We start from the raw sequence: 14,812 nt of genomic DNA, 5'->3' as shown, positions 1-14,812 counted from the left end.
GGAAAGGTGGAGGCTGACTCATTCCAGCACCAGCCATTGCCATGTACTGCCCTTGGGTTCCTAATACACCTTTAAAAGAGGAGAAAGTAGAGGAATACTAGGTGAATCTGGAGAGGTGTACTCAGAATAAAGTTTCAGTAAAACTACAACATACCCTCAACAAAAACACAGTTTCCTACATTACGATGTAATTTCAGCAAAACCCAAAGTTGTTTCGGAAGTCCCCTTTCTTTTACTACTAATTGTAGTCGGAGTAACCAATAGGAGTGCAAGCCCCCTCCCTTTATTGGCGGGAACTTCCTGTGGAGAAGTCTCTTTGGAAGTAGTTCCTGTCAGGACGGAGCTGCTCGAAGAAAAGATGACCCTTGGAGAGCTGCTGTGGTAAGTACGTTATGCTGACTCCTAATTTTCTTTACAGTAGAAATGTTTTGCCTGGATTCCTGATAGAATGCTGTGGCCGCTCGGATTAGGGGAAAATACGTCGGAGGAACTGCTATTCCTTCGCCTGGGAGCCTGCTGGTTATCGCGCATGCCCTGCGCAGCCGCTACTACCAAGGTGACGTGTCTCCAGAGTGAGCGCAGGCCGCAGATCTGTGCGCCGTGAGGTGACAGAAGCGTTGAAAATCAGTCAATAAATCTGCAAACAGCCCCTTTACTCGCCACTCAATAACGCCAAAATGCGCCACCTCAGTCCGTTTATAATTTTCCCTCGGCGCCCTTATAAACGACAAAATGCCCCCTGTGCCCGACCTGACACACGAGTAAACCTCCTTCCCCACAAATCCTTAAGTGTCTTCATGCAGCTCCTCTGATAGACACGAGTCAACATGTACACAGTGTCTCCTTCACAGTATTACTATTCATTCCAATTATTCACGCATCAGACCACGGCAGTAGTATCACTTAGCTCTGAGCTGCTAATCACGTGGACTCCGTGATTCTTCTGTTGACAAGCAATTAATTCACTCCAGGGGAACGGAATCCACTGTCCCTGGCACAGTCTCCTCACCTCGTCGCCATAAAATGTAGTAATGAAGAAACGATGTGGGTAGTTTAAATACTTTAATCCTTGAAGTAGAAACCTTCAGATGCCGTCAGCTTGTCAACACGGGACTCGGCTGCTATGTCAACATTCGATAGCAAGCGCCGAGCTGTCAGAATGGACTATACCAAAGTGCTAGGGAAGAGTGGGGGGAAACGGGGAAAAAGCAAGAGGAACATTCCAAGTTACAACACTAGTCTATGATAAATGTCTATCAAACAAACTCCAGAAACTCCCGAAAAAGTATGGAAATGGGTCATGGGAGGAGGGATGAGATCTTAGGGAAGAGAGGAAGGAGGTGGTTAGGGAAGAGAGGGGACATGGTGGGAAGGGAGGAAAGGGTAGACGATAGTTAGGGAAGAAGAGGGTTGATCATGGTTAGGGAAGGAGAGGGAGACGATGAGCTGGGACAAAGAAGGTACATCGAAAAAAGACATTAAAAAAGGGGCATAGGATGCAGAGCAGCAAGTGTGGGCTGTTTTGGCCCACTTGCCTATCAGGAGCAGAGTGGGTGCCATTGGTTCTTCATCATGTCAATCAGGAGAACATCTGTTGTTCATACACAACATCCCAGGGCTCACCTAGAGAGTTATCTGTACAACTTGTACCAGTATTGCAAACAAACACAGTGTATGTGCTCTTCACTTCTCGTCCTTAGGAACCTATTGTGATGTACTATGAGCAACACTGCACTGTGGTAAACGCCAAAGGCTGCCATAGAAAACTGAAAGAATTGCAGTGTAGCAGGTTCGGTTTGTATTCCAGGCACAAATGGAAATTATATGCACTATTTATGAAATGTATAGCTGCCTGGCTTCACGGCAGAGGCTAAACTGTCCATTTAAAATGTGAAATGGCCCTCTACTCTATAAATATCCAGAAACCCTCCCGAGAAAGAGACTCCTCATTTATTTGTTGACTTGCAAATAGCATTTGTCTACTTTGGCACATATAGTTTGCTGAAACACTTCCAAAAAGCAGAAAAGGTATGTCACATAATTAGCATGGTGTACTTTCAAATACGATTTAGTGTGACAATTATTTTTGTGAACCAATCTTTTCATATAGGAGCCAGGAGTCTGTGAAATACCATGTAATCATTGAAGCCAATTCATCCAAATGCCAGTGACAGCAGAAGTGATGTCACATAACCTGTGATCACAGTGTGGACACCTTTCCCAACATGATAAAAGCATTCAATAATACCTGATGCTGTGAAAAAATGTATTTCTTTACACAATACTGGTGTGAGATAAACGAATTGATGTGACAAAAGGTATAATTGGTGAATGTACATATTACAGTGCAAGCAATCAATAGGAAACAGAATGATGCACCAAAAATCAGAAACAGTCTTCCCTAGGCTGATCGAAGATGAGATTGACAATGCATCAAGCCAACAGCTGAAAGAGGCGGATCCAAAAAAGTCAAGGGCTGCATGGTGCAGCAGTGCCAGGATGCAGATATAAGGCAGGGCAGTAGATCACAAGATGAAGGACATTCATTTTGCGCCATGTCTGCTGTTTGTGCATTGGGTTTGAATTATGCAGATTGGCGCCAGATGTTGTCGTGGCCAAAAACCAAAAGGTTTCTGGCACGGCTATGACAAGCTAACATATTTTGCTTTATTTTATACTGTCTGCAGAATACAGAATAGAACACCCTGACAGGTTTGACTTCTGAATGCTAAAAACCCGTTATTCTGTGGGCATCAAATTGGTGTCATTCTTTATGTGATATGGTCTATCAGCTAAGAGCAAACAAGGCTCCAGTGCAGTCATAATTATAAGATGTTCCTTTCAAGGAGAATGTTGTGCAGCATCCAAAAATAGGAGAAATGAAAGGTTACAAGGCAAGTCTCTAAATGATCTGTACAGGCCATGAGGCTGAGATAGGGAGACTACCTGATTGAGTCAATCACACCGTTGGGAGGACAGAGGGCGAGAGAGAGAGGGAGAGAGAGAGAGACAGAGGGAGGGGGGGAGAGGGAGAGGGAGAGAGAGAGACAGAGGGAGGGGGGGAGAGGGAGAGGGAGGGAGAGAGACAGAGAGAGAGAGAGAGAGAGAGAGAGAGAGAGAGAGAGAGAGAAAGAGAGAGGGAGAGAGAGAGAGAGAGAGAGAGAAAGAGGGAGTGAGAGAGGGAGGGTGAGAGAAGGAGGGTGAGAGAAGGAGGGTGAGAGAAAGAGGGAGAGATAGGGAGAGAGAGAAAGAGAGAGTGAGAGAGAGAGGGAGGGAGAGAGAGAGAGAGAAGGAAAAGAAAGGGCGAGAGAGAGATAAATGAAAGAGAGAGAGGCTCTTGTGTCACAGTTGGCCCAGAGCCAATCATCCTGTTGGAGAGAACATTAACTACCTTGAGTTGTGGTCTCTCCATCAGTTCCTGCTAAAGGGACGACACCTTTATCGACCTGTGAAGACATTAAATAAAGTTTAAGGAATAAGAGGAGCATTCTCGAGAGACCTTCCCCAGCAAGCAAGAGCCAGCACTGTGCTAGCAAAAGGCAGCCTTACACAGGGCGCCCCCATGGGACGTGGTAGGCCCCCTTCTGTCCAAAACCACCCACTACATTGCCAGCCGCCCTTTACCTACAAGAGATTGTACCCTTCCAGACATGAGACAGCCTGTACGAGCGAAATGTACACTTGTCGCGGAGTGACGCGGATGGAGCCCACGAGCAACAAGCACAGTGCACGTCACGAGCAACACTGCTTGACACTACGCAGCCACCCATTAAACATTGCACCCCATTACCAGAAAAGATAGAGCCCCCGCGTGAGGGACAGCACTCTCCTCTTCTCAAAGCACAACAGCACATGGCAAGACTGCCTCGCACGGCGCCTCATCGACACTGCACTATTGTGATTGCTCACTGACGGTGAGATGCCTCTCAGGCTCCATGTCCTCAGTCCTATAGCTCCTCCATCACTGAAAAAGTGTTACCTGTGAGCCCACAACTTAGGACCTCTGTGTCACTGGTCTGGGATCCCTCCGCCGCCTCAATGGGTCTATATCTTATGGACTCTGGCCTGGGATCTCTGTTCTGAGATCATTCACCCACGATCTCATTACTAAGGTGGAGGAATATTGATTACAGGGGCCAGTGCCTCTGAAGGGCCCACAGGGCTGGGACAGAGCCAATCAGATCAGCTGCCTTATCCAAGGCTTTTATAGCCCTCTGCCTATTTAGAAATATTTTGGTTTCTCTGTAGGCAAAACCACCTCTACCTCTCGGTACATCTTGATGTTTTCTGTGCCCCTTACAAGATCTTTGCCCCTTCTTTGTCCCCAGAATCTTCACTGACTAGCCCCAATGCATATTTAGGATTTCAGCATGGATCCTTCCAATGCCCACAAGTCTTCTGCTCTTCTCCTCGGCAGCTGGGTAAAACCTACGTTTCCATCGCTGTCCAGAGGTCGGGGTGACATCACCCACGGAGACTGCCTTCTCGGTCCGGTTTGAAGTCTTCCACTAGTTCCCACACCCTCCACTTCTCTGTAGCAGCCTCCAGCTTCCTCATGTCTCCCTCCTGCCCACAGCCTCAGCGTTGTTTGAAGTATACCCCATGTCCCCCTCTAGAATGCCCAACACCCCAATGGCCCACTAACATATAGCAGCTTCTAATGTACTTCTTCTCTCATGGCACCCTTCTCCTCCCCTTTGAGATCCCGCACCTCCCCATGGAAGCCTCACCAGAGCCCACTAACACTTCAGTCATCTTCTGACAAACCACTCTGCAGCCCTCACTGTGGTCCGTCTTCCATCTGGGCCCCCTAACGCAAAGTGCAGAGCCCTTAAACCCCCCTACCTTGATTCCCACCACGATCCCTTTGTCTTTGATGATCTGCACAAAGTCGGTGCCACAATCCGCCGTCTGGTACATGGTTTCATGGAAGAAGATAACTCCACCGATGCAGTTCTGCATCCGCTCATCCGCGGTGAAGAGGATCTGGCGATACAGCCGGCGGTTCTCCTCCGTGTTCTCCACCCCAATCTGGTTCAGGCGCTTGGCCATGCTCCCTGAAACGAGAGGGGTGTGCGACATAAGGAACCGTAGTGCTGTAATGAGACTGCTGCATGGCTGTATTAACAGGGACACTGCAGTCCTGGCTGCACAGTGGTGACAGTAAAGGATAACTGCGCAGCGGGCTCTGCTGCCGGGGTTACAGGAGGCCTTTTCTACACAGCGGGCTGTGAAACAGTACAGACAGGGCCACCGGTAGTAACTGTGTGTAGATGTGGTGGAATTGCACCCAGCTGTATAGTGGCATGTAATTTAGCTCTGATGCGAGTACAGTAGTAGTGGTACTGTGTGTCAGGTGTGGCAGTATCAGTAGGGTCCTTATAGAAGGTACATAAAGATGTAACAGGCCGTGTTGTGGTAGGGACAATAGGCCATGTCAGTAGACAACAGCAGGCCATGATGTGCCTGAGACATTGTGGTTGTGGACTGGTTTACTGTCGAGTATCTGATGCTAGGTATATTGTAATAATAGCAATGAAGCAAGTCACTGCCAGGGACAATATAGCATGAGCAACCTAGACACCTGCACTGAGAAGGGCACAGTATTTGAAACAATGAGGAGCGGGCAGCAAAGATAACTGGGATGGAGGAGACAAAGTAATGGATTAATCTGATTTTTGGTCTCAAGTCTCACATTCCAGGTATTACATTGTGTGCAAATAGTCCTAGAAAGTCTCTAGAGGCGAGCGCGGCATAGGTCTCGAGGTAACACAGAGATTCTTTAAACTAGGATGTAGATATTACAGCACAGGTGTGATTGGCTAATAGCATCGCTCTACCACAATAGTATGGCAAAGAGAATTAAGTGTGAATCAAGAATGGAGCATGAAAAGATAGCCATCACCGAATCTACGCCCTGTAATTCACCAGGTTACATGGCTTTCTCCGTGGTCATATGTCCTGCTTCACTAAATAATTCCAAGAACTCTTGACCCCTAGATGCAGACCCCTACCTACCAACACCAGCTCAGCAAGCCAGAGCCAGGTATGCCATCTCAAGTACAAACATCATGCAGGGCCTTGCAAGAAAAAAAACAGGCTTCTCTCTACCAGGACATGCATGTCTGTGTCCCCATGGAAATACAGAAGTGTCAATATCAATCCCCATTCCTTAATCTAAGCATGCAGGACTCACCGACAGATTCATCAGCGGCAAGGATTCCTTTCCCAGGTGCCACAATGCTCTGAGCAATGTCCGCCAGCTCCTTCTTCTGCGCCGCAGAGAGTGCAGGGTACTGGTGAGTCATGATGAAAGCTCTGGTGTCTTCTTGGTAGGGAAATAGAAGGCAGGGAAACAGTCAGGTGGTGGCTGAATCTTGCTAGTCTACCTGGAGTGTGGTGACCGGCCTACCCCAAGGCCCAACAACATTGTCACTCAAGGTCTGAATAATTTCAGACATTATTACCCAGAGTAGTACACAGGTACCAAATACATGGTCCTAATAAGCCCTTACATAAAAAAGGATGGAAATTCAATTTCCAAGACTGGCTTTTTGGACTTTCACAAATCACCCAACTCATGTTGCCTGAATCCCTGATCCCGTCTAAATACTCTGAATATTTAAAATAATATTCACAAGGCAATCTTTAACTAAAGAAAATAGATTTCAGACACACAAGCTAGGAATTTTCAGAAAACTGCACTGTATAGGAAAACAATAATAAGAGAAACTGAAACTAATTAAAACACTATACTAATATGCTGGTTAATTATGATATGACGATATAAATGTATTAAAATTATTTGATGAAACAATAACAATCACGACATGTGGGTGTATCTTTGATGCCAAAGATCTCCTCTATGTTTATATCATGCTTGTAATTATTGTGGAAGGTTGGTCGGGCTCACCACCTTGAGAAAGGCTCAATTGAGCCGAAACACGTTGGTGTTGCCATTGAACTGCATATCAAGTATGCTGTAGCGTGGCCCTGGAGTGCCTGTCTTTCTTTGGTCTACTGAAATTTGTGGAATATTGAACGGGGATCCGAGCCTATATATATATTTATATACATAAATATATATATATATCCAAAGCAGCGGTATGCTGGTGTACATTCTGACCGCTGGTGTTGCAGAAAAGGGAGCCCTCTTTAACACAAAACATCCCTCTGGTATAAGGAAAGTTCTGCATCAGGAACGTAAGTATATCTCTTTTTTTCAAACAGCTCTCGACACAGGTACTGGAACATAAAGTTTTTATCAGCCATAATGCACCTTGTTTAAAGCAGTTTTTATACTCCTCAAGTGATAGTGATACCCGTAACGTGAACACAGACAAAATACTTTAAAATGTGTCAAATTGCCGAATGTAAAATCAAATATCACTTGAAATTCCTGCTGTGGTAAAATAGATCATTTTCAGTAAGTCAGTGCAGTTAAAATCATATTTGTTATTACAACAAAATAAGCTTCACAAACATCCGATTATGTTAAACTGTTTGTTATCACTTAGATCTCGAGTCCAAAATAACTGTTTTTTAAATGTTCGTTCTTCCTTTCATTCATGAATCTAAATACCATATGTAGCACTTAGAAACTGCATGGCTCTGCTGAATGCTTGAGTTCAAGCACTGAGTATTAAAACAACACAGTCTTACTGTTCCTCGGCTCGGCATAACTGGCCATGCAGCCAGCTCCAAGCAACCTCATTGTCCAAGAACAGAAAGGGCCGCCACAGAACAAAAGTCCCCGCCAAGGGTAGCACTCGGGCTCCCAGAGCCCACTCCCCATTCTGCCTCCGCCCCATTCTCCTTGAATATTCTCATGCGGTGCTCGTCAACCTCAACAATACATCCAAAGCAGCGGTGTGCTGCTGTGCATCCTGGGCGCTGGTGGTGCAGCAATGGGAGCGCTACCGCAAGCGCTCTTCAACACAAAACATCCCTCAGGTATAAGGAAAGTTATGTATCTGGAACGTACGTATCTCTGTTTTACTTCAAACAGCTCTCGACACAGGTATTAGAACGCGTTCGGGCTGCAAAGCTGTTAGAAATGGGGTAGCATGGTGCAGAGCGGGCAGGCCAAACTCCAGAGGACATGTGTGAAGCATCCACGCAGTACACAGAGGCACACTCCAAAAAGAGACATGACACCAGATTAGGTGAAAAGAATAACTTTTGTATTGTGTCAGACATACCATAGTAATCACAGTAATCACTATACTGCACCAACTGGAACCAGGGCAATATATACAAGGGGATTATTTAGATGGCAGGGCCAGTCGGGCCCTGCCATTGCTAAGGGACAAAGGATAAATGAGAAAGGTAAGTCCATCAGTCTCAATCCTGCAATGAAGACATCAAGCATTATCATGTGGCATAAGGTAGGAACCTGAAGCGTAAACCACAGTGACATAACGCATTGGTCAGGAACATCTGCAATAAAACTTCATAGCATGTCTTTCACCATAGGCATGGAATCAGGCATAGATCCCATTAGCATGCACGTCAGCACATTAGCATTGGTCTAAATCACCAGCCTTGATGTAACACGAAGCAGGAACACAGTGTGCATAAAACTAGCATACACACATTGGCATGAACCCCCTTAGGTATAAAACCTTGCTTAATCTCAAGCGGAAGGCATCAGGGGCATGCCTGCACTCCCCAATTAGCATTAGGTATGACATCTGCGATGCAGGCCCTAAGAAAAAAAAGGCCCCTATAATTTGGCATGCCCTTTGGGTAGAATCAAAGTACCCTCACGTGCTCTCTATAATGACATGAGGCATTCCAGGCGACAACATAAACATATTTGGGATTTCCTAGTAGGGTCACGCTAAAAGGAACAGTCCTCTGGCAAGGGTTAACTTTAAGCAGGATAACCAGGTTTCATAATCTCAGGTCCCTACAGGTAACATTCCCTAAGTCTGTGCGCCAAAGACAACATTTCCTATATACCTGGTCAACATAGGCACACATTCATTAAAGGCAACCCTTTGTATGCATGTATATCCACAATCAGCCGCATTCCTGATGCATGTGCGCTACACCAGGGACGTTTCCTATGCCGGGCTTGTATTACGCATAGGCAAATATGCAACCCCCGGAACAACAGGGAGGCAGTGATGCAAACAACGTTTCTTAGTACACATCCACCAAGGGTTACATCTCTTAGGCAGGTATAGATTCAATACCGTTAACAATTCTCCGGGAGGTGAACAGTCCCAGGAAATGGGGCTAACACTTATGTGGCCAGTTTAGATTCTGCTCGGGCTCACGGAGGTCCATGGCAGTTGGAAGTGGGGCTCTCTATCAAGGGTCTGGCCCTACGTTGCAGGTGCTCGCTGCCAGATGGGGCACCTGTAAAGTCAACAAGGCCACCGGAGGCGGGCACCGACAATGTGCCCCGCTACGCCCCCACCACGGTTGGCCTGGGCCCCCTTGGCCCCCACATGGCAGCTAGAGCCCCACACTCATAGGGACTCTTCTTCTCTCTGCTGCAGGCTGGACGGCAGGCGCGCGTCTTCCCTTTCCAACACGGGAACCCCGCCAGCAGCCTTCCTCGCTATCGGCTGCGCTACCACTCCTCATCCGGGTCTGGAGCAGATCGGGGGGGCTCTTGCTCTCCTGGAGCTCCCCTCGGCGATGTCCAGGCGGCCCGGGTCTTCTGGCTGCGCCGCTTCCAAGGAAACCAGGCACAGGAGCCAATCAGTTGGCGGCTTCCGGTGGGCGCGGCCGCAGGACCCAATGGGGACGCGCCTGCCACCAGACGGGGCCGATGATTTCGGCCTTGAGGAACGCTCCGGGGCCTACTGTGGCCTTTCCTCTACCGCGGCGGCCCTCCCAGGCTTCAGGGGCCGCAGCGGAGAGCTTCATTAGCGCTTCCCTCTCTTTCGCCGCGGTGGGACCCGCGTAGTTCCCCTCTTGACTCCGGGACCGGCAGCGGGGAGTTTGGGCACCACGACTCTTCTTCTTCTTCTGGCGCCCCCCGCCCCCAGGCGGAGATCGTGGCAGTCAGCGCTTCAGGTCGCAGCGCTCCCTACAGGTACGCAGGCGGCGGCGGTGATCTTGGGCAGTAGTGAAGTGCGGGGTGGGCTCCCGCTGACTTCAATCAGCACCACGTTGCGGCACACATGCGGGGTGGACACCCCCTCTTCCAGGGGGACACGCGGGGTAGGCACCCGCTAAAGGGGCACTAAAACGCGGGGAAGGCACCCGCTATATTGGTAATGGTGAGAGGCGGCACACACGCGGGGTGGGCACCCGGGATGGCGGCGATAACGCGAGGTAGGCTCCCGCTGTGCTTCACAATAAAAGAGTTCCTTTTTGGCCACACAGCGCTTAGGTGATCCCAGCGCTTTTGTAGCACAGCGCAGGGGGCACAGTTCTCTCAATACAGCAATGTAAGCCTAAGCTCGTCTTCATTGGCACTTTGAGTATGGCACTTCCAAGGTGCTAGGGCAGGAGACAGTCAACTGAAGTATAGCGCCCACCAAATATAGCGCTCACGAGGCGCTAGGTCCCAGCAGCAGACTCTGGGACAACAGGTCGTGCTCCTCACCTCCTGGGCGCAGTCAAAGGTGCTCCTTAACAGTCAGATCAAGCGCTCTTCTCTTCCAGGTGCTAGGGAGCAGCCAGGGCCCAAGTGTAGCCCTCACGAGGCACTAGGGCAGGAGAGCAGGTAGGCAGTGCTAGGCCAGGTCAGCGGTCAGTGGGTACTCATCAGTACAGGACAGCAGCTCCTTGGAACCATCATCCCCTGTAGCATGGCACTCCTTCTGTACAGCAGCCTGAACTCCAGCAGTGGGCACTCACTGGCCCTGTGGACAGTGGAGGGGTGCAGATGGGTTCAGGGGCCAGCACACAGGCCCATGTGGCGACACCCCCTGGCAGTAGGTCCCCTCTCTCTCAAGTCCACGCTCTGCCTGAGCACATGGTGGCACAGCCCCCCTACTTATACGCCCCTCATTCCACCTACCAGACAGTGCCAGAAGCTTCTAGAAGCGTCTGGGGAAACTGGTTCTAACTGGCTCAGGGCTAGAAGTAGAGCACCCTGCGTGCCAGACTTTCCCTCCAAAAGCTGGGATGGCTGGGAACCAAAGATCTAGACTGCTAACCCACCACAGTCAGGTGGCACCACACACAGCCATGGCATCCATTTTAAAAGCGACATCTCACCAGGGTGCATTCTTGCAATGGGGGAATTACAGGTACGCACACCATTACCATTGCATTACATTTAACATGGCATCTCACACCACACATGGCCTATACATTTCTCTACCATGGGGGAGACATCCTACAACAGGGGGGTTGAAAAGCGAAAAATTTCTGGAAAATGGGCCAAGTCCAACATAAACCTTCTTCAACCATAATGCACCTTGTTTCAAGCAGTTTTCTATATTCCTCAAGTGATACACGTGCTCTAAGATAACTATAACTTGCACCCTTCGGATCCACTGCTAATTACCCCATATATCACATCATTCATGACACCTTCTGTGACATCATTGATTACATCAGTGCAACATTTGCAATGAAATTATTGTTGAGAAAACTGCATGGCGGGGGCATGAGGTATAGAAACTTTAGGGCACGAGTTATAGTTACTTGAGATAACTCTAATTGGTGAATTTCTGTGGTTATTAGAGTCTAAAACATTATATTGTTGCTGAACATTTCACCTACCTTGAACATTATTTTAACCTTTGTTTTTTTCACGGATATATATCTATAGCATAGTTCAAAAATAAAGCCAGGGCCTCACGGTGTGCAATTCTTCAATTCCACAATGTCCTTGACATTATGGTATTAAAGAATTTTCACACTGTGAGGAGAGCCCTGGATTTATTTTTGAACTGTGCTAACATATTACGGTTTCCACAAAACCGTGGATGGGCACCAGCACACAAGGTGTACGTCATTCTCAATTTCTTTGTGGTCGGAGGAGATATATATATATATATCAAGCTCCAAATTCCTTCGTTTCAACAAAGAAAAGCCGCACTCATGGGGTAACGTTCAAGGCAAACTTTTAATTGCTATTCCTGCCAAGCGAACAGACACGTTTCGGCATGTAGCCTTCTTCAGTGTTGACATCACCGAGCGTCAGACATGTTTATAAAGTTTTTTGTGTTGATGTTTTTCATGGTCACAAACAAAGGAGAACAAAACCACTGTAGATAACGTGGGCGCCATATTGGAGCATGTTTTCTTATTAATGATTTGGCCATGAATTGGTACCGACTTTAAATTCGTAATTACGAACAATAAATCAGAATACAGTGGTGCAAAGATGATCTTGCCGTGGATCGGCTTATGTCCCTTGTTACATTTCATGAAACAAGAGCAAACAGAATCCAATCTAATTATCAAAATTAAGACTTGAAATAGCACTAGAATATCAAAATCAAATAATCTGAATCTAAATGTGTGCAAATATATACAGTGCATCCATGGTGGCTTTCAATTCACAATCTCACAAAGCATTAGTTCGTAAAATATTATAATACTCATTATACAGCTTGAAGTTTCATTACAGATAGATAGTGAATCACTCGAAATAGTCATAGAATAGCCATTCTATGAACCCAGGTGAACAGCCATCTCTTCCCCACTATTCAAACCTTTGGGAAACTTGGTTGACAAATCGATAATATATCTGGACTCCAGATGCCTCAACTTACGCAGCCTGTCACCCCCCTTGATAGTATATGGGATATAGTCTAGGCCAAAATACTGATGCTTACTTCTGTCGCTCTGGTGACTTTCGGCAAAATGTCGTGCAACAGGATAAGCCAGATCAACTTTGTCAATCGCCCTGAGGTGTTCCAAGACCCGAATCTTCAATTGGTGTATGGTACTACCTATGTAGCGTAGACCACAAGGGCAGACCAAACAGTACACTGCATACGGTGTACTGCAGGTGATAAACGTCATGATGGTCTTGGTTAAGCCTACATCAGGTATGTCTTACGCAAGAACTCTCTTGCTTGTAGTGCAAGCCTTGCACCTGACGCAAGGAAAAAAGCCTCTCATGTCTTTTAGAGTATTAGGTCGCGATGTATCTTTATCTAGATGGCTTCTCACCAGCATATCCTGTAGCGACCTAGCTTTTCTAAATGTAACCAAGGGAGACCTAGGTATGTCATCCCTGATGACATTATCCGTCATCAGGATATGCCAGTTCTTGCGCAACATATTTTTTAGATGATTGGCTTCAGGTGAAAAGGGGGTGATCATACAGAATTTCTCTTCCTGTTTGGGGATATTTTCCCTCGATTTCTCTTTGAGAAGCTCCTGTCTGGGAATTTTTCTAACTCTCTGCAGAGTATTTTCGAGTAAATTTCTGTCATAACCTCTTGAGTTAAACCTGCTAATGCATTCCGAAAAGCCGCCTCGAAATCCTGCTCTCTAGAACTATTCCTCCTTAATCTAATGAGTTCACCTTAGGGTATACTCTTAATCAACTTCGGTGGATGGTTGCTGCTGGCGTACAGGGTAGAATTACCGGCCGTAGGTTTCCGGTACAGTGCCGTATGTAATTCACCATTCTCAATAAACACCCTCAGGTCCAAGAAGTTGACTTCCACCGAACTAATTGAACCGGAGAAGTGCAAGTTGTAGTTGTTATCATTCAGGACATCGGTATATCTCTGTGCACTGTCCATTGTCCCTTGCCACACAATGAACAAGTCATCGATATATCGATGCCATTGTACAACCCTGCCGCTGTCCTGTCCCTCTGTGTGTCTGGACACCTGCATCTCCCTCCAGCCAACGAATAAATTCGCATAGCTGGGGGCGAAGCAGGTGCCCATCGCTGTCCCTGACACTTGTCTAAAGAATTGGTCCTCGAATAGAAAGACGTTATTCTTGAGACAGAACTCTGCAAACTCAAGTATCATCAAGCTATGTTTCGCAAAACGAAGTTGACGTTGATCCAAATAGTGCCAGATAGCAAACAAGCCATGTTCATGCTGAATGCATGTATATAAGCTAGTAATGTCCAACACCATTAGTAGGTATGTAGAGTCCCAGGTGATTGTCGTGATCTTGTTGAGAAAGTCCTTCGTATCTTTAGTATACGACTGTAGGTTTGCCACAAAAGGAAATAGAAAGCTGTCAATGAACATGGACAAATGTTCTGTTAATCCGTTGACGAAAGACACAATGGGCCTGCCAGGGGGATGTAAGCAGTCTTTGTGCAATTTGGGAAGATGGTAGAATGTGGGAACTGTAGGGTTGCTACTTCGTAAGAACATATGTTCATCGCTCCCTAGCATTGATTGATCATACCACTTCCTTAAAAGTCCGTCATAGAGTTCTACGCTCTGTTTATATGCATCGATGTTTGTTTGTACATAATACTTTACATCAGATAGTTGTCTGATAGCCTCCTTGCGATATTCAGATCGAGTCATCAAAACGACATCTCCTCCTTTGTCTGAGGGCTTGATTATGATGTTGGTATCGTTCATTCGTTCACTCTAATTGGTGAATTTCTGTGGTTATTAGAGTCTAAAACATTATATTGTTGCTGAACATTTCACCTACCTTTACCATTATTTTAACCTTTGTTTTTTTCACGGATATATATCTATAGCATAGTTCAAAAATAAAGCCAGGGCCTCACGGTGTGCAATTCTTCAATTCCACAATGTCCTTGACATCATGGTATTAAAGAATTTTCACACTGTGAGGAGTGCCCTGGATTTATTTTTGAACTGTGCTAACATATTACGGTTTCCACAAAACCGTGGATGGGCACCAACACACAAGTGTACGTCATTGTCAATTTCTTTGT

The 14,812-nt window shown here is 46.8% G+C and overlaps 1 protein-coding gene across 1 annotated transcript in view; it reads right to left on the bottom strand.

Annotated features, from left to right (window-relative positions):
- Nucleotides 1–14,812, bottom strand: part of ALDOC (aldolase, fructose-bisphosphate C) — a 101,686-nt gene that overhangs the window by 54,606 nt on the left and 32,268 nt on the right. The window contains exons 2-4 of the mRNA XM_078680110.1: nucleotides 6,197–6,328; nucleotides 4,846–5,057; nucleotides 3,392–3,446 (exon numbers count right to left, since the gene is read on the bottom strand). Of these exons, the coding sequence (XP_078536236.1) occupies nucleotides 3,392–3,446; nucleotides 4,846–5,057; nucleotides 6,197–6,308 (379 nt within the window). The 5' untranslated portion in view covers nucleotides 6,309–6,328. The remainder of the gene's footprint in view (nucleotides 1–3,391; nucleotides 3,447–4,845; nucleotides 5,058–6,196; nucleotides 6,329–14,812) is intronic.

Source organism: Lissotriton helveticus, chromosome 3_1, assembly GCF_964261635.1.
Source record: "Lissotriton helveticus chromosome 3_1, aLisHel1.1, whole genome shotgun sequence".
Taxonomy (NCBI): domain Eukaryota; kingdom Metazoa; phylum Chordata; class Amphibia; order Caudata; family Salamandridae; genus Lissotriton; species Lissotriton helveticus.
The sequence above is the reverse complement of the archived record's forward strand: the minus strand, read 5'-3'. Positions and strand labels throughout refer to the sequence as shown.